This window comes from Microplitis mediator, chromosome 1, assembly GCF_029852145.1.
Source record: "Microplitis mediator isolate UGA2020A chromosome 1, iyMicMedi2.1, whole genome shotgun sequence".
NCBI classification, from domain to species: domain Eukaryota; kingdom Metazoa; phylum Arthropoda; class Insecta; order Hymenoptera; family Braconidae; genus Microplitis; species Microplitis mediator.
The window spans coordinates 18,793,309-18,814,728 of record NC_079969.1 but is presented as its reverse complement, the minus strand read 5'-3'; the positions used below and the strand labels follow the sequence as shown (position 1 = coordinate 18,814,728).

Sequence of the window (21,420 nt, the reverse complement as noted above, 5' to 3'; positions counted from 1 at the left end):
AAGTGTACATGCATCTTTCAGATTTCAAGTCTTTGATGCTATCCACTGCGCTGACCTACGTATGTGGACGTACGTGTGTAAATAGTATATTTATCATTATACCAAAGAATAACAGATCAAGAAACAAAATAAGATATTTGCAGTGTATAGAAAAATGAAAAAGCTACCGTTAAAAAAAAAAATTTATTTTTTGCGGCTAAAATGGGATACCCCCTAAAAAAGGTAAAAACTTTTTTCTCATTTTAACGTCGGGTTCTCCCACTTGGGTCCCACACAGAACCCAATTAGGAAAAGTGACAATAATTTTTTTTATTTTCACGTTGGGATTTCCCAATTAGGCCCCACTTAGGACCTCACTTAGAACCCAGTTCGGAAATACTGACCATAAATTATTTTAATTTTGTTTGGGATTTCCTGATTCGATTTTGTTCGGGCTCTCATAAGGATTTCTCTATTGGAAATGCCTCATTGGGACCCAGAGACATACACTGGGTGATCCCAATGTAATTTCTAGTCGGGTTGTTTGTGCTAAAACAAAATAAAAGTTTGTTAAAACGCAACATTTTAAGATAAAAATGAGTTTTTTATTTTTTTTTAATTGTTCCACCACTTCAACAATTTCAAAAAAATTCCTGAGTATAGAGGAGTAAAAATGAAATTTTCTGACGAATTTTGGTGAGTAACATATTTTAAAAAGGCTAAAAAAAAAAGATTATAATTTGCTTTTTTCCGTTAAAAATCAACTTTCCGTTTAAAAATCATGATCATATGATTTTTTCATGTTTTGGACTCGTAAGAATTAGGAAAAAATTATCATTGATTAATTCCGAATTTTACTATAAAAATAAAAATAATTCCGAAACAACAGGTTTTTTTTGAAATTCTCGAATACCGTTTAAGTTAAAGAGCTAAAGATTGAGGTGAATTATTTTCATTCGACACCAAATCGATCCTCTGAGTATGAGTTAAAAAACCCATGGGGGCAGAATTCCCATATTAATCCGGCTATGCCCTTTATATTTATAAAGTGGTCAAGTACCGTAATGAAAGCTTGCATAGTTTTAATATAATTTTGAATACTTAATAATAAATTTTTTCACAATTTAAATACTTAAAGTTTGCCGATAATCTGACTTCGAAGTATTCAACTAAATTTTTATTTTAAAATAAAATAAAACAAAGTTAAAATTGAACGATTTTTAATGAGATTTATTTTGTTGATAGCTGTTAATAGATAGTTTTATCAAGAGCATGCGCAGATTAAACGAATGTCGTTTTTCAAACGAATTCTTCAGCATTATTACTTTTGACATAAATATGTTTTTTATCACGAATTCTCAATAAATGATGTCATGTACATTCCAATAAATACCGAAGTCGATGTACAGACGTGGCATTATTAGTTTAACAAATCCACGAGTGATACTGTGGAGAGTGAAATATATTGAGTACAACTTTAAAAATGAGTAAGTATTTTTTTTTCGTTTTATTATTTTTATGATATATTCTGAATGATTAAGAATTTTACTAACTATTTATTTGTACCAAAGCTTATATTGTTAATTTAATATTAACGCTATCGATTATCGGTGCCATACTGTTAGTTCCTTCAAACGCGGTAAGTTGTAGGAAATTTGAAAAAATGTTTGTAACGTTAATGAATTTGTGTGTTATTATAATCATTACTTATGATAGGAGGTAGAAGAACATGAAAATGGAATTGAAACTCCAAGTAATAATGAACCAAAAGCAAATTCAGCTCACTTACTAATCAATCCACACGCTCCTTTTTATTATTTATCAATGGAATCAGGCACATTAAAGGTTGAAAAGAAAACAGACGTAAGTGATTTTATTTAATGTATATACATAATTATGTAACGTCGATTAGGTTTTTAAAGGACGTAATCTAAAAATTAAAAAGTAGTATAATTGGAAAACGAATGTTTTTTTTATTTTTGTACATTCTATCACGATCGTTATATTCTTACCCTTATATGTTAACGAAATATTATCGTCAGTACTGAATTTAAATTTCACAAAAATATAAACTCACATTAAATTAGGTAAAACTCTATGAAATATAACAAAACTAGAAAAATGTTTATGGAATCAATTCTTTTGATATACTGGATTCAAACTTATGATTTTCTACAAACACATATATTTTTGAAAAATTTTATTAAATTTTATAAAATTATTTATAATTTTATAAAACTTCATGAAAGAGCTATACAATGTTTTTGGACTTCATAAAATTTCAAAAAACTTTATGGAATTTTATAAAATCTCATAAAATTTTCGGTCAATCCTCGGTTAATTAATTAAAATATTATTCAGTCCACACACACTTATACAGGTACTCGGGTGTCACTTTAAAAATAGTCAGAATAGCTTCCTATGACCTCAAAACGTCGAAATCTGATGAAAACTTAATTTTAGAAAATCGGGGTGATAACAATTTCCCAAATTTTTTGAAAATCATTGATTTTCATAGCGGGAAGTAAAAATATATTCCGGGGCAAATGGCTTTTCTCTGAAACATCAGTTTTTAAAAATTATTTTTGTCTATAAAAACGTTGCATTCTTCAATTAACGCATATTAAGGTAATTCAGTTGCGTTATTCGTAGCCAAAAGTATAGCGTCATCGTAACTACAAATGGTTAGAGGTACCCAATGCCAGAATATTTCATTTTTGTAAGAGATTGTATCCAGTACATTTTAGTTTTAAGTATACAGATACACATTAATACAATCACACTGATGAGTACAATGTATATGGCAACGCCGCAAATATAAATATTGAATACGCTATAGATTAAACATATAGTTAGCGATCTTGATTTAATATGAGTTTAATATACATACAGTTTATTACTTTTGACCATCACAAATTTTGGATAGAATACATTTTTGTGCCCATTTTAATAATTATTATTTCTACTTACAAGTAAATTGCTTTCAAAAAGAATAAAATTATCGGATGTCTGCTACTTTCGGTATCGTAATTTTTCAGGATTCTAAAGCCATTGTTAATATAAGTTGATGTCAAAAAATCATTTTTTTGTTTGTTTAATATCATCGAAAAAATGTTTGATATTCATAAAAATTATTTCGTAAAATTTTCAAATAATTTCTTAGCTTCAAATAGTTTCATTTCCAAAAATTAACCTAACTAACTGATGTTTGAATTTCCGTGGATTAAGTATGACGACTGTAACGTTGCCAAGTTTTGATTTTTGTACCCCACGACACTTCAAGTATTTTAAAATTATTCAAATTATAAAATCAATATTTTTTCAAATTAATCGGTCAAAAAATTTGGAGCATTTTTCAAAAAATTTCTAATTTTTTTATTCAGCAGTGCATAAATTTAAAAAAAATGGTAAGAACCGTTTTCGAGATATATAGAAAACTATGCGTTTTTTTCTATACTTGGTAGACCTCTAGCATGTCAATTCTGCACTTTTTGATTGTAAATATCTCATTTTACAATCGGTAAAAAAATTTCGGTTTTTTTTTTTCATCAAATATTCGACATTTTTGTTAATCTCATGTTTTAATTTCATCGCATTTCTAAGAATAGTCGTTTTGCGAGTGACCTACCTTAAACAAACCTCTCATGATGAATCAATATTCAGAAAAACACTTGATTTCTGGCAGAAGAGTCCTACCCTTACGTCCAAAATAATACTTTTGACAGTAAAAAGTTCTGTTCTTCGTATAATCTATAGAATAGATTATTATTGTTGGCATATTAGATAAAAAAAGTTTTATTTCTTTAAGGAGGTTTGAGCAAATCTAATGAAAAAAAAAATTTCCAACTTTATTCAGGAACTTTTTATGAAAAAATGATCGAAAAATTTTATGATTGTTAATTTGAGTTTTTTTTCTATTTATAAAAATATTCAATATATCACGAAACTGTTCCAATAATTTTTATTCTTTACATTAACCAATCTTATTTCCTACTTTAGGTCTATGAAAAGTTCTATTTAGATGCTATTAATTACTACAAGAATGCGGCTCACGATGATAATGGTGAGTTTTCCGACGAAGTCTATATAATTCAGTTTATTAAAAATTTTCAAAATTGTATGTTAATTTTGAGCTTTAAAACATGATATAATTAATGTGACAGATCGAATGTATATAAAATTATTAATGTTCGTCGAAAATTACGATATGGACTGGAGAGAAAAAGCAAATGCATTCCAACTTAAATATCTCTGGGAAGTCATCAATAATTACATGAATGCATTATCTAATGGAAAGATCATACCAACCATCGTTGGAGTTGTTTCATTAACAGTAAAAATACGATTTATAATTCTATTCATTTTGGGGTTACGAATGGAGGCCAAGTAAAATAGGGATCTTGATGAAAAATATAAATTTTTTGTCCTGAATTTGCTAGAACGTTTAATTATTTTTTCACCTCCGGGCGGAAAGCGTCAACTTTCGTCCCGCTGTGCAAAACGAAGTTGCCGCTTTCCGCCTCCGTCGAGGGGAAAAATAGTATAAACTCCTCGGGAAGTAAATAAGAAAGCCTCAGATCACATGTTTGTTGACCTCGGCTTCGCCTCGGCCGCATGCGGAGTGAATAGAGATTTTTTAACGGGGGAGTGATTTTGGAGTGACGTGGATTTTATTTCAACCCGCATTCACTCCAATCCGGAGATTTAATATTCTAATAAATTTACATTTAATCAAAACAGCTGTTAAATAAAAACATAATTATTTAAATAAATAATTGATTTAGATATTAACAATTGAACTTAAAATATTATGTTTTTAATTTATGAAATGTTTTAGTAACTCACTAAATTATAATTTCATATATATATATATATATATATATATATATATATATATATATATATATATATATGCAATGCATAGTGGTAATATTGAATAATTGAATAACTATAGTGACATAGGGGTTTTTTATGGGAATATTTGATATTTCAGTACAATATGAAATATAATCTTGTAAGATCGTTGATGTAAGTCATACGACAGTTTATGACTCAGTGGACTTGTTTTGTCAAAGTTTGATTATCAGCTGCTTATAATTTTTAAAAATCATTTCACATGAACCTAGGATAAGGGGACCTCGCAATAATTTCCGTACTCCATATAAATGTCGAAATGTTAAAGACCTAAGCTCACTATATATTAGTATTTTTTTTATAATTAATATTTTCCGAAACTTCCCTTCAGAGTGATTTTCATTTCAAACGGTAGTGGATAAATAAAAAAGTCATCCACTCCGCGTTTACTCCAGATTCACTCCGCAAATCTTTTGCAATGTATAACGGTAATTGACAGTGAATTACGGTAAAATAACGTATTTTGCAGCATTTTTACCGTAAGCACCGTATATTTCATTATTTTTACAGCTCATACAGTGAAATACTTTAATTTACAGTAAAATGCCGCAATTTTAAGTTTACGATACAAATTTATTAATTTATTTCATATTTTTAAGTAGTATCCTATATTTTTTGCTCCGGGTAGATAAAATTTTTAGTTTCTAATAAAGGAATTAGTTTTCTTAATTTTGAGATAAATGAGCCACTCAAAAAAAAAAAAAATGAGAAAAATTTTCCCAAACATATTTATAGGTCTACTATCTTACTTCGTCCGTTCACATATTTTTTATAAATTCAATGGATAATGATTATTTAAAAATTAATTTATATTTTATCATAGGATAGAGACGTGTTAGACACTGATGCTATAATGAGCCAACGCAAAAATAGAAACTCTAGGCCAGCAAGTGGTTTAGATGCACAATATATTATCAAGGAAATAAGAAAATTTTTGTATAACAACAAAGCTACGTTCAACGAAACTGAGTATGATATGTTTGTGTATATGACACGGTAAGTTTTTATTTATTGTGATTGCATAATTATTCTACAAATTGAAATTTAGATTATTAATATCTTATAATACAATAGTATCTCATACATCTTAAGAATTAGTATTATACTCAATGTTACTAGATATATACCATAGTTTGTGTAATTAATATACAAAGTAGAAATTGAAACATTTGCAAAAACCTAGAAACTCTAATATTAAGAAATCAAAGGACTTACTTAATACTTAAGAAGGTTCTATACGGATTATCTTCCTAAACGATCTCGTGGATTTTCTATTGTATTTTTGCTAGATTATAACTCCTACACACCAAAATTTCATTAACAGAAAATGTTATAAATTGATTTAATGTTAGGAATTAATATAATATAATTTGATTATAATTGCATTGAATCATAAAAAAAAATCTTTTTTAATTAAATAGAATTTTTTTTAATGAAATAAGTGACTAAAAAATAAACGCAGAAGTATGGTAACAGCACACTGGTGTTTAGTAATTTTTTCTGTACTATTGTTGGTCACAAGGTTTATAACTAGCTAGACCTCAGGTCCAACATTAGTACTATGTGGTAGTGTAAATTAGTGAGTAAGCAAAAAAAATGACAACTGATTTTTGTTCTTAATAGTTATGAAAGAAAGTAATATTAAAAAGAGGAAACATTGGAGAGGTAAATAAGTTTCAGAAGCTGTTTATAATAAACTTTTAAAACAATCAGAAAATTAAAAAAAACTAAGAACGAAGTTTACACGCTAGACGTATTAGAGGTTAAACACAGTCAAAATAATACTGGTTCTACAAGCATATTAGTTATTCAAATTTCCCGCGGTTGTGTCATTTTACGCCGTTGCCATTGTTTCTTAGCTTCACGACACATGTGACGTCATTAACTAGAATTCGCCTCTTATTTCATTAAAAATTAAAAACTAACCCATGATTAAACTTAAAAAAAATATTAATGTGTTCAAAAATGTTTAATTATTTGATACTGAATAATTTATAGCGATGGTATAATTGTAACAAAAATGCTAGCACTTTGAAATATGATTCCCATTCACGCGTGTATATAAACAAATTTTGAAAATTAATTTCTCGTACACATTGTAGTGAATCGATTTGAAATGTTAACAGTGATCCTTTTTCTGACTTCCCGCCAAGAAAATCGACGATTTTCGAAAAATTCGGGAAGTTATAGTTTTCACCCCGATTTGCGAAAATCGAAATTTCATCAGATGTCGACATTTTGAGGTCCTAGGAACCTACTCTGACTATTTTCAGAATGATTTCCGAGTGTCTGTATGTATGTGTATGTGTGGGGGGGGGGAAGGTGTGGATGTGAACGCTCCATAACTTTTTAACTAACTAACCGATTTGAATGGTTAAGGTGGCAATTGAAAGAGCTTGTTGGCCATCAACTTTCCAGAAAATTTCAGATCATTTGATAGATGACGCGATAGTGGGAGAGTTTCCTTATTAAGACAAATGATTTAATCCATGCTAAGTGTATATCTTGTGACGTTACATTGCCGAAGAGGTGGAGTTTGAGGTGGAGTAAGTGTGAGTCTGTGTGTTAGAGAGAGATAGAGTTAGTATGTGTGTTAAGTTGAGTGTTGTAGATGGTGAGCCGAGAGTATGGAGTATAAGTGTTAGGTAAGTTGAGGGTGCGGAGGAGTACGCGTACGGTACGCGACATGGTTTGGAGTGTCTGTGAGGTGGAGCATGGATTCAACGAGGAAGGTCTAGCCGAGTGGACCGTTGAAGCGAGGGTACTAGACCGCGGGCCTGTGGGGCCCTCAGCGTTGTTCCCGCGTCATCGTTACGATATTTTATTTGATTTCTTTTCTTCATTTTATTTCAACTTTAATGTAATTAATCGGCTTCTTTCGCATCATAAGAACTGCGACCCTCTCGCCATAATCTAGCATACCAAGTGCACCAGGACATGCCGCCACCACTACTAACGTCTCTCATCTCCAAAAGATTTAGGTTTTAGGTTTCAATTTACGTGTATATTAGACCGGTTGCCGATACCGGGGAAATAAAAGTCGGCTAGTGCCCGTCAGGATTCGTAGGAGAGGAGTGACCGGTGGGTGAAGTGTAACGTAGATCGATTTTGTTAATTTGCGTATTACGTATTTTTTTGAGCAAAAATTTTGCGTAATTATTGAGTTTTATCAAGTATAAGAAAAAAAATCGGTTTCAATTTATATATTAGTCGATACAAATTATTTTAAATCATTTCAAATTGTTTCGAATTATTTCGAATCATTTTTCTTGATCAGGATGTGCTCTATAATCGACTTGTGGTAAAAACTGGATTTGCCTACTTTTAATAATTTTTACTGATTTTATAAATCACCTCTATGGGAAAAAAATATACCAATGTCTAGAGAAAATTCAAAAGAATAATTTGGGTAAGTTGAAAATTTTATTTAGCTACACTATAATCAGAAAAAGATTATTTAAAATGAGACTAATTGGACGTCAATTGGGATGTCCGTGTGTGAGCAAGATATCTCTTGGAAAACTCAATTAATCAGTCCAATTTTTTCGTCTTGATAGCTTCAGATTTTGTAGAAGAGAAGCCTTTTGAATATTACTACTGTAGTCCTTCTCGTTCATTTAATATCAATTAAAGACTGAAAACTGATTATGTTTACTAATGCTTAATCCGCCATATTTCCCCCACAAATATAAGTAGGCATAAGATAAGGAAAAATTTCTATAATAACATAGGAATTATTCCTCTGTGAACAAATCTCGTGTAATTTGTAAACTACTAAATCAAATCACCTCTAAGTCTTGAGGAGCCCTTTCAATTGCCGTGAAGTATATTCCAATCGGTTGATTCATTTCAAAAATATCGTTGGACAAATAAAGTTTACACACATACATTCACACATGCACGCACACACACACACACACACACGGCCGGACGTTAATCTGAAAAGAGTCACTATAGCTTCTTAGGACCTCAAAACGTCGACAATTAATTGATGTGACGGGACTGAAGTCCACTTCCGTTTTACGAAAAGCCGTTACCTAACCCTATTGACATACACCCGTTGCGGGGTCATCCTTATCTTCCGACCGCGATGGCATTCTTAGCCGAAAAATAAAATTGAGTGACGACTAAGGTGGACATTAACTAGAGGTAGAATCAAAATTCCCCATTGCGCGTGGTATCTAACCACAGCCACCACAAGTCCTACCTCTGTGGGTCACATACTTTGGACATCACAGGAAATAAAGAGATTCTAGCCAAAGAGGGCTTGAAGAAGTGGTACCAATTTCCTGTACTGGTCAACCGGTTGCTCATCGATAAGTGGTGGGACGCAACTTCTCCCCATACCCTAAAAAAGGCTTTATCCACTTATTCACAGTGGTACCTATTGGCTTCCTGTAACCACAGCGTTGCAACGTGTAATATAATGCAGAGCTTTATATAGTTGATACTTTTAACGGTTGGAGTACTGGTGACAAAACCTGCGGAGACAGTGGTACTTGCTGGTTTGGCGTCTAATAGAGGACGCTTCACTTCTTTTGCCTCAAAATGTTGACATCTGATGAAAATTTGATTTTCAAAAATTGGACCAAAATCAATAACTTTCCTTCTTTTGTTTCTTTTGAAAATTTTATATTTTTATAGCAGAAATCTAAAACCGTCAACTTGGGTGTTATATCGTATCAAATGATTGAGACATGTAAAGTTATTAATGTTGATCAATTGAATGTACATGTGCAGTCTAAAGATTTTAGTCATGTTAATGAGGTAGCTAAGTTCGAAGTGTCGTTATAAAAGAGGTTCATAGATTAGTTAGTTGCTTAAAGTAATGGACAAGGCTAAACTCCTCCTATTTTACTGAAATTTTATAGTTTAATGTTAATAAGTAGTGATTTAATACATATTAAATTACACTGTAGATAGATCGTATTTTAATATAAAATTTTATGAGTCTGGCTTTAGTCAGTTAGCGGTGTATTCTTTGGGTATGAATTACATAAAAATGATCAATGATTTGTCTGTCATCAATATAATTACTATGCTTGAGAAAATCACCAGTAATAATAAATATACATGTATATTTACAATATATTAATAAAATAAATTATATCTTAAGGTCGACTTTATCAGTTAAAAATAAGAGGAAATTTGAGCCTGTACAAGGTTGGGCAGGAGGAAAATTTTGTTTATCTCAAAATAATGCTAACACTATGCCTCCTGGTTTAATTATGGAAAATTCAATACAATATGGTTACGCAAAAATCGCTCAATTGCTTGCTAAAAGGTTTGTCCAAATATTATTATTTTTAAAATAATCAATTTTTTCAAATAGGTTGTGATGATGGACTTTTGAAATTTTTAACGCCGAAACATAATTCTTTGTATAATTTTTATAATGTACCATCTGATTTGAATTTAAAAAATGACAAATATATATTTTGCGTGTTCGCAGCATTGGAATTGATTATGATGATAAACTCGGATGTCCAGATGGTTTTATTATGGGTCTTCTTCAAAATCTTCAAGCGCGTAATTTAACTAATCCCGATGATCAAGAGAAATTTGATTATCAGTGGTCTGAATGTTCAAAATCTAAATTGAATACTGTTTTAAGGTAATTTCTATTTTGTTAAAGAAATATTGAATCTTTTTTCAACAGCGCGGTATAGTTTAAAAATTGACTGAGTATTAGTTGTATTAAAAATAGAAAAGGTGTGTTTTTCGCTGCTTTATTTTAATGAGATTTTCATGAGAAAAATATAAAACTTTCTAAATCACTTCGTAACATTCCTCCTGAAGTATTTTAGAAAAATCTCGAAACTTTGAGAATATAAATAATTTATTGTAAAAGGATTAAATAAACGGCGGCACGGTAATTTACAATACGAGTGTAATTAAATTGAATTTTTTTTCATAGCGATACTAAATTGGCGTGTCTTCACACAAAGCCTGCTTTTTTGGATACAACACCAAAACCAGAGAGTTCAGAAACAGCTAAATGATGAAATTAACTTGAATTAAAGAAAGTCATTGTAAATTCTGCTTTGGTTTTCGAATGATGTTCAGAAATAATAATCTGATGTATCTTAATAAAAAATAAAAACTATTACAATAAAGAGAATGTCATTTCAATTATATTATTGAATAATTTTGTTCGCAAACTTTAATTGTAGCGTTTAACGTTATTTTGAACATTATTTATACATATTTCAGTATATTTTTTCATTTACTTTCAGTATTTCTATGATGATTTATGACCATAAGCCAACCTTGTGCGTTGTTTATATTTCTATTTTCTGTATTGTTGCCTAAAATTAGAATTAACCCTTAGGTGCTTTCTCACTTAAAATGCGTCTTTTGTAATCCCCGATCAAAGAATTTAGATTTTCTATTTCGAACTTTCTTAATTTTAAATAACATTTCGAGAACATCTGTTACTTTTTCAATTCTACAAATATTTTCGTACAATCTTCAAGATCCTCCTTCATACTCCCATAATAGTTCACATCTTTTCTGCCCTTTCCTATCTTAACTAAGTACGCTAAGAATTGCTGTAGAAAACTCAGGTCAAAAATCGAGACACTTCGAGTTGAGAACTGGAAGTCGCCGGTCTTCGACTATACATTGATCTATCTGTCTATATCTACTAATCTATATCTATATGTCTATCCATCCATGTGTATGTATCAAAAACGAGTATATCAATCAATTAAATCTATTAACGTATTATCAATAAGTTCAAGTGTAACAATTTATAATTATATAATTCAAAGAAGTGCGTTTTTTAACAAATTGAAATATAATAGTTATTGTTAAGTGAAATTCAAATACATAATTTATTTACAAATACCCTAACTCCATTAGTTTGTAGTACGGGAAATAAGACATGGTGTTACGTCTACTATGCAAATATTCATATGCAGTCTCTTATTTTGATTCAAGACACTTAAGTCCTTTACTCGGGTCACGGACACTTGGTCGTTACAGTAATGAGTATGAAATAGTAATCAGTATAAAGAATTACTCTAGAGAAATAATAATAAAAGAACTTGAACTTACAATTGTTTATGTAAATTTTATTCAGCTTCCGTTGTACAAATAAATTGTTGTTGTTAGTTGGAAGTTCATTTGTTATTACGATTCGTACGATAAACCAGGTGGAGATGCCACGTTCAATTTCTATTTGATTTGTACTCTGGGCTGGTTTCACGACTTAATAATATCTGGAAAGCTAAGAATCTCGCAGAATAATTTCTTAAAACTGACGCGCAATTTAAAAAAAAATGTATTGGGACGGAAGCTTAGCTCAACTGAGATTTTAAAAGACTGGAGATTTTAGCCTAATAAACCGCGAGTTTCTATAGACCGAAATTGAAGTGAAATGTTATAAGTCATAGACAGTGCCCCTGCTCTTGTACAAAAAATTGCAAGCTGTACCAGCATCTAGTTTTCTTTTTGGGTCTCTGGTGACTTCTGAAGTACTTCTCCTCTTGTGATTTATTTCCGCACGTGCGGTAGCTGAGGCTAAATAAAGGTTAAGTCAAGGTGCAGAAAAAGGAGAGAACAAATTGAATTGATATTCAAATTATCTTTTCTAATTATTCAATGTTCAAGTTGTTCTTCTCATATTTTTAATTCGGATACAAGTTATCCGAAAGATTCAGCATCCCCTTGGAAGGGTAAGAAATTATGTAATTTAGCGTAAGAAGGTTCTGGAAACGATCAACTTGGTTGGTCAACTATAGACTTGTCCTTGATGACATACGTCATCTTGGCTTAACCTACAAGTCGACGAATGGAGGGGTGCCATCTAAAGGGTACCGCTCGGTACCAAAGGTGGTAGAAGAGTTGTTGGACCTTTATAAGAGTACATGAAGTGGTGGATTCTGAGGAGTAATATGCGCGATATTGGTTTAGAAAAAGAGTCCTAAAGCGGTAGGGTGATCACCGGTCGTGGTCGGGAGCCAATGAAAAGAGAGAATCGTTTGGTAATTAAAATGCGGGCACTTGGTTGGTCAAGTAGTAGCCTTGTCCGTACGGGTATCACGGCGAGCGTCTTCGTGGCTTGACCGCCAGGATACGGATGGAAGGGTGACATCTTGAGGGGTACCGCTTAGCACCAGAGGTGGTAGGGGAGTCGCTTGGTAATTAAAACGGAAGCTCTTGGTGTGATGTCAGGACCGAGGTTTTATAGCTCATACATCACGCGACTGCGGTCTCAAATGGAAATAAAGAAATGAGAAATTAAAGAACTAATACTGAAACTACTAATACTGTGTGCTAGTCTAACCCGTGAAATTGGGGCTCCTCTCTTGCCCCTCTCTCTCTTCTGTGTTGAAACGAGAAGTGCCGGTATGGAGCATGCTTAACCCAAGAGTGAGTGTACCCGGTATATATGTAGAGTTAAATATGCTATTACTTCGTATGTATCGTTACACATATATACATGTGCATGCTGCATTAACTGATATTGTTATGCCCTTATGCTGTTATATTTCAGATAGCCATGAGAATGTGTGTATATGTTCCCTTATTTGTGTATGTACAGGCGCTCGGGCACTGTTTCCTTTATTATATCATATATTGAGACAATGTGGATTGTCTTCGTCGCCCTCAGCCTTGCGGTTCTCGTATTCTTCGGTCTCATTGCCGTCTAATATTGTACGTCATAGTGCCGTGGTCATATTACTAGTTTCTACGTTGACGCATGTCCGTAATGATGAAGTGGGGACAGAGCTAACCAGCAGGTCTTAGACCCTTAATTATTCAGTATCAACTGAGGCAATTTACTTACAAGATTTCTATATTCTCTACATCTTCTGTAATTTTTATATATAATATTTCTCGCAACTATCTTGCGAAGTTATATTTTTACTGTCCATTAGTTAATTATTACAAACAAAGTTCAGTCTATTGAATATAATGTACGTTACCGGCGATATAATCGTGCTATCAATAATATTAAAATCAAATAATAAATTCAGTGGGTTAAAACGGCATTATTCCACGCGGATACTGATTAAATATCCAGCATTCAAACCAGGATTATTTTTATTGTATTTTGCGGAAACATTCATTGTAAGTAACTGAACTTTATTATAATTGGCAATAAACTTGCACATTTTTCTGATTAATTCCTTTACTCTATACTTCACTTTCATCCTATCTATATCCTAATATACTGGTAAGATTATTAAATAAACTAAAATAAATATTAATTACGTTATAAATAATAATTCGAAATCTATAAGAATAATCTATAATTTTCTAAGCCGTGAGGTAAGTTGATAAGTTTTCACATGCGTTGCCGAGTTTGAATAAGTACGGGTCTTTGCTTTGCAAGAACCCCAGCCCACTGCTCTGTCCAAGTAAAATAAAATTTGTTACAGGCTAGCCTAAGCCAGGGTTCCACCCGCGAATTCTGGTGGCTGCTGGTAAAAATCGCGAAGACAAAAAGCGATTTGTTTCAACTGGCGCTCGTACAGGGACATTGCAGTAGTTCAAACGGGCAACGAAAAATTTTATTAATTTTTCTCACGGCTTTACAGAAAAAATTTTATAAAAATTTCCAGTAACAATCTTACAAAATTTCTTATCAGTATCAAAAAAAAAATCTGTCTGTCGGTTGACCCTGCGGGCCAGCCCTATAACTTCCCGCTGTTTTCGAGCTCCTCAAGCTCGAAAACATTGTTGTGGATGAATACTTTTATGTGCCATTGTTTTTGAAAAAAACCGATTTTAGCATTTCTTTCTCCCACGATATCTCAGGAACTAATTGACCGATTTTGATGGTTGAGGCGGCAATCGGCGTATTTTAATGAGTTCTAGAGCTGATTAGATTTTAAAGTTGATCGTTTAAGTCGTTTCTGAGAAATCAATAAAAAACTAAAAAAAATAAAAAAATTTTTTTTTTTCGTAACTCGCCAAATCGCTTCATTAGTTAAAAAGATATAGACCGGTCACACACATACACACACACACACACACACACACACACACACATACAGACACTCGGACATCATTCTAAAAATAGTCAGAATAGCTTCCTAGGACCTCAAAACGTCGACATCTGATGAAATTTCGATTTTCGCAAATCGGGGTGAAAGCAATAACTTCCCAATTTTTCGAAAATCGTCTATTTTCTTAGCAGGAAGTTAAAAATTATTTCCTTACAGTTATGATGTTACAACATGCCATCATTCATTATCAGCATCTTGTTTCATAAAATATTTGATCAATTTCCAAATTTCCTTTACCTATTATAAATTATATAGAATGATATAAAATTTGTCATTGTAATATTGTGTGCCGGTTTCGTTCTCATGAGCATTTTGTTGTATTTTGACCTTGAGCGTATACTAGCTACACGCGTCGTAATCCAAGATGCTAGTATTTATTTTCTTTGCAATTTGCGATATTTACTTACGCACAAAGACAACCCAAAGTAAATAATAAAAATAAATACTTAAAATTTTAAAATAAAATTTTTGTTCGTGCAGTAAATAAGTTTCGTTCTAACACAAAAGATTATTATATTAGTTTCCGATTTAAAATAAAATATCTTTTGCTCAACAAAATAAATTAAGTACTTCAATAAACTACAAATAAGATCTTCGCAGCAATGAGTAAAAATTTTTTAGTCATCAGGAATTTTAGTAATCAAATAAACTTTTAATTAGCTATATTTAATAACGAAATAATCTTTACAGCTTTGAAATAAAGTTTCCTTGTGACAATTCTTGATAACATAAATCTATCTATAATCCGATACAACTTTTAATCAGTTCGGATTAAGTAAAAGCATCAATAACAAAATTTTGATAAATTATTATTTACACAAAGAATTTATTTTTGATTAAGATAAATTTCCGGTTAAACTATGCCGTTACCGAGGACGCCGATGCTACAACCACCTCCCTCGGTTAGTCTAGCTAACAACCCCACTGACCTTTTACATTTCCCTAGTACATCGGGCGTGGCAATTGCAAGTACGAGGGCAATGGACGATCTCGCTGATCTTATGCAGATTGACGACGTACATAACAAAACTATATGTACCCAAAATCAAGCTGTAAATAATCATAATAATGTTACTACCACCAGCGCGGGCGGTAACGTGAACGTTCACCCTCACAACGTTAGTGGGGTTGTACCGATTTCTGAGTCTCAGTTTTCAATTTTCACCCTTGAATTTTCGGTCAAACGGGTCAAGCATTTGGATGCCAAGAGAATTATTCCTCGCTGCCACTGTGACGTCACAAGCAGTAAACCCTCTCGTTACTAGTCACATTATCCTCCATTCGCATGCACTTATTCCGACAACGCAAGCGAGCGGGCAGCAGTTCACCATAACTAGCTTACCTGCGCGTGAACCGTACGCGCACGTGACGATCCCACCACCAATTCAAACGTTACCACCGCTTATGAACCCTTAGTCTTCGCTCCCATACTGCCGTGCTTAGGAAGAAGGCAGTAACTTCATCTTACTGCCTTTCTATCTTCCCCATGTTAATTTAACATTTGGAAGATAGAAAGGCTGTAAGATGAAGTTACTGCCTTCTTCCTAAGCACGGCAGCATACACACACACACACACACACACAATCACACAGTGGTAATAACGTACCGGTGTATGCGAATATATACTCACAAGCTTCAGTGGCGTCAACATATTCACACCCGCAGCCACCAGCGTGGTACAATACATATACAGTGGCTATACTTTCGAATACGAGACCCCACCGATTTGGCTGAAAATTTTATGAAAGATGCATATAGTGATGTAGATCAAGGTTTTGTAGGATTTTTTTACCGATGCGCCCGAAAAAAATTTTTTTTTTTTTTTTATTTTTTTTTTTAAATTAAAAAAATTAGTAAATAATAGTATTTTGCTAGTTTACTACACTGTGTGTGTGTGTGTGTGTGTGTGTGTGTGTGTGTGTGTGTGTGTGTGTGTGTGTGTGTGTGTGTGTGTGTGTGTGTGCATTCTCAAAATATATGTATAAACTCCGGCACAAAATACCTGATAAAACAGCTCAATGAATTTATTTATAAATTTGAAATGAATATAATTATTTAAGCTGTTATAGTATTTCGCCCTTTGATCAAGTTTTTATGTGAGGATTACTATATTATTATGATTAATTTATGCGTATTTCTCAAAATATATGTATTAACTCCCACACAAAATACCTGATAAAACAGCTCAATGAATTTATTTATAAACTTGAAATTAATATAATTCTTTAAGCTGTTATAGTATTTCGTCCTTTGATCAAGTTTTTATGTGAGGTTTACTATATTATTATGATTAATTTATGCGTAATTCTCAAAATATATATATTATCTCCCACACAATATACTTGATAAAATAAGAGTTAATTTAAAACGTTGACTTGTACATAACCTCAAAATATATACTTCTCTATTCTATCTTCTTTACGTTGAAATAAAATTTTTTATAACTGCATAATTAATATTAAATAATCAAGTATATAATATTAATTATTAAATACAAAGTAAATAACATTTATTAATAAATAATTACGAATAACAATAACAATTAATATATATTTTCTTCTCAATACTAATTACTAAACATAACCTCAAAATACATTCAAAGAATATTGTTAGATATATGTTTAAAATATATAAATATATATATATATATATATTGAAACGATGTTGTTAAATTATACTCGTTCGTTACCCGTTTAACTTAAAATTAAATGGGCCCGTGTCCATTTTAGTCAGTATGCTAATAATTCTGTAGCAGATCCTGTGCTACCCGGTTCGCATGGACCAGGCGACTGTTGGCCTTGAATTTACATATGCAGAGATGGCATATGAAGGATCGGGATTAGTGGGGCCATATTGTACAGATTGTACGAAACCTCTGCGGTTTCAATTACTATAGAGAGATATTTGCATAATAACCACTTAATCAGATGTTAAATAAATATTATAAATACCCAATTAAATGATAGTCATAATAATAATAATTTTTATTATACTTAGCTGATGTTGGTGTCATATCAGGGTGTTGTTCGTCCTTCTACCCATGGGTATGGTTCACTGTGAGATAGAGAGAGATAGCTGGCCGGTATAAGAATTGTAATTATGCCTCAGGCGTCATAATTGCAATTGCACTCTAGACAGTTATAGAGTGTGAGAGAAACGGTAGACAGTTATACGTGAATCTCGAGTGAGAGATAGACAGTTATATCTCAACATTACAGACAGTTAGTAATGTTAACTTAATATCTAAGTTTAGGGTTAAAAAATACTTAATACATGATGTATAGTTTGGAGTTATAACGGTGGGCCCTGGCTACTGCGTGTCCAGATAGCCAAGAACCACAGTCAAATAAATTTCCCGAAATTACCGATTTTACTTAAGTTTACTATTATTAATTAGACTTATTCTATTCTAAAATTCTGGTTCCAAAAGACGGGAAATGCTCTCAGGAAGCAGGTACTCGTCCTGACCGGACACGCGGCTGAAAGAAAATTCTTATTCTACGTGACACTGGTAATAATTAAATTTAATCAAGAAATAACAATCAAACTTATACTTTATTTAACCACGATCCCAATTTATATACAGTTTCCCCTTTGACTTAAAGCTAATGTAATATTATATATATTTACAAATAATTCAAAGGAATTCGTCGACTCGAAACGCGCGGGAATTTATTGGTAACGAGTGAGAATAAATGAGGAATAATTAATCACGTTGAAGAGAGAGAGAGAAAATGAAAATCTATATTTTGATATACTTGTAATTTGTTGAGAACTTATCAAAATCTTGGTCTGCTTACTGAAGATGCTGGTTGATGATTCTTCTCTGCTTGGTCCTGGTGATGTTGGTGTCCAATAGGTTTCCTCTGGCTCCTGGGATCCGCGTTGGCAGGTTGTTGCACACGAAGAAAACCACATCACTCACTTTATACACTTGGTTTTATTTAATTGATCAGATAGACGAACTTTAGGTATAATATTAATTTGCTGTATCAAAGCAACACCACGTATCTCAATTTTCAAGTTAAATTTTAATTCAAATAAATTATGAAAGACTCAAGCGGAAGGTTTCGTATCACTTCTAATAAGTTGAATAAATTTATTTTAATATATCAAAGACAAGTTCTAATAATTAATTACTTGAGCAGAAAGAATTGTGTGTCGGTGCGTCTTCGCTAACCGAACTCGAGTGTCCTTAAACTCACTATATCTTATATACAATAATGGTCGGAAAAGAAATATATATAGTAGACAATTTTTAGAGAGAGTAAAGTGGATAAGACCGATCAGTTACAGCTCTCGAACTTAAGTGTCGTCTTCTTGATCAATCGTCTTGGGTCAGTTCTCTGGGCAACCAACCTGCGTTGACCCCACCTAATTATGCGCAGGACTAATTTGCGGTCCTATGCTGCGCGAAATCATCCCCAAATTCTAACGCAGAGACTAGACTACTGCACTTGACTCTTAGAGCAAGAAGAGAGAGAGGGGGAGGAAATAAATGAAGCGAGAGAGCCACACTCTCACGTCTTAAATCGCTGCTGCACGGTTACAGAGTTTATGGTAGACAAAAAAAGTGTGTTTTATTTGGCACGCTGGTCTTTTTATAAGTTTTTCCATGTCGCTACTGCGCATGTGTTACAGGTAATCCCTCCACAGTTTAAATCAGGTGGATAGGAGTAATAATAATAATTAAATGTAGGTAACACAGGTATATGATTAGAACAACAGTGGACAATTTGCCAACTGTGGTGACCTATGATCACGAATTGATAACGAGAGTTATGAACCTCGTTACAATATATATATATATATTTTAGGGTGGCTCATGTGAAACGACTATTTTTTTTTTTTTGCTCCATTGACGGAATATTGTTCTAGACATAAAAAAAAAATTTTCCACAAAATTTGAGCCCTTAATTTTAATTTTAAGAACTCGCTAATTGAATTTGAAATTTTCCCATTCATTTAGCATGTAAAGTGGAGGTTTTTTTTTTTAATTATCTATAGCTCTGCTGCATTTCACGTTTTTTTACTGTCCATAGGCAGAAGTTGTAGGGGAACCTTTATACTTCAAAAGTTCCTACAGTAAAATTTATGTGACAGGAACGGGGTCAGAGTTAAAAAATGTAAAAGTCGATTTTTAGCGACTTTTGCGTATTTTTTGAGTTTTTCGTAGAAAATATTGTAGTTACCGAAAAAAAGTAAATGACAAATTTGTAGGAAATCAAATTTGCTACACAAAAGGTCCTGTAAGCCAAGGCTGTAAAATCTGTTTTTTCTGAAATAAATTGAATTATACATATGAAAATTCAAGATCCCGGGAAAAAATGATTTTGCCTAATCATATATGATTATATATGTTCATATATATGATCATATATGATTATATATAATCATATATGAAGTTATATATAATCATGCATGATTATATATGGGGTCATATATAATTATATATAATTATATATGACCCCATACATAATTAGATCTGATCATACCTGGCTGTTATAAGCCCATATATAAGTCTATATATAATCAGATCTGATTATATATAAGTCTATATATAATTAGATCTGATCAGATCTGATTATATATAAGTCTATGTATAATTAGATATGATCATACTTGGCTGTTATGACCCCATATATAATCATACATAAGTCTATATATGATCAGATCTATTTATATATAAGTCTATATATAGTTAGATCTGATCATACCTGGCTGTTATGACCCCACATATAATCATGTACAAGTCTATATATGATCAGGTCTGATCATATATGAGTCTATATATAATTAGATATAATCATACCTGGCTGTTATAACTCCATATATAACCATATATGAGTCTATATGTGATCAGATCTGATCATCTATAAGTCTATATATAATTAGATATAATTATACCTAGCTGTTATAACCCCATATATGATCATATATAAGTCTATACATGATTAGATCTGATCAGACATGATTGATACAAACCCATATATAATTAGATATAGGCCTATATATAATTAGATCTGATCAGACGTGACTGATATAAACCTATATGTAGTTATATATGTCTATGATTAAATCTGATCAGATTTCATTGATATGAAACCTATAAATATATATATATATATATATATATATATATATATATATATATATATATATATATATATATATATATATTAAATAATATGACAATTTTTTAATATCAATGTTATTAAATTTTTATTCTGTCAACTATCAATCAAACTTAAATCCCCAATACTTAAAAAATGTTCAAAGGTTTCGGCAGTAATTTAAAAGTATAAAGTATCAATTTGATTATTTGAGTTAAGTAATGCCATAAACGTTTCTTAATTGTAAGTGTATAACAGACTAGAGGATCAGACTACAAACCATCGATAACCAAAGTTAAGCAGCATCGGCGTTGGACATTAATTGGATGGGTGACCTCGTAGTAAAATAATTGTCGATGGTTTATAATTTTTTTTTTGTTTTTTATTTAATTTTA

At 31.8% G+C, this 21,420-nt stretch overlaps 1 protein-coding gene across 1 annotated transcript; it reads left to right on the top strand.

Annotated features, from left to right (window-relative positions):
- The first annotated feature begins 1,370 nt into the window (after window positions 1-1,370).
- LOC130667611 (uncharacterized) lies at window positions 1,371-10,997 on the top strand. Its single transcript, XM_057469293.1, has 9 exons — window positions 1,371-1,466; window positions 1,551-1,618; window positions 1,696-1,842; window positions 3,979-4,042; window positions 4,143-4,312; window positions 5,717-5,889; window positions 10,010-10,177; window positions 10,346-10,507; window positions 10,811-10,997. Exons 1-9 carry the CDS (start codon window positions 1,463-1,465, stop codon window positions 10,893-10,895), a joined length of 1,041 nt encoding a protein of 346 aa, XP_057325276.1. The 5' UTR covers window positions 1,371-1,462; the 3' UTR covers window positions 10,896-10,997.
- The last annotated feature ends 10,423 nt before the right edge of the window (window positions 10,998-21,420 follow it).

Bases quoted from the DNA above. Each gene is read 5' to 3' on its own strand.
- LOC130667611 (XM_057469293.1), top strand. The intron at 1,619-1,695 runs GTAAGTTGTAGG...TACTTATGATAG, and splicing joins TGTTAGTTCCTTCAAACGCG to GAGGTAGAAGAACATGAAAA. The intron at 1,843-3,978 runs GTAAGTGATTTT...TTCCTACTTTAG, and splicing joins AGGTTGAAAAGAAAACAGAC to GTCTATGAAAAGTTCTATTT.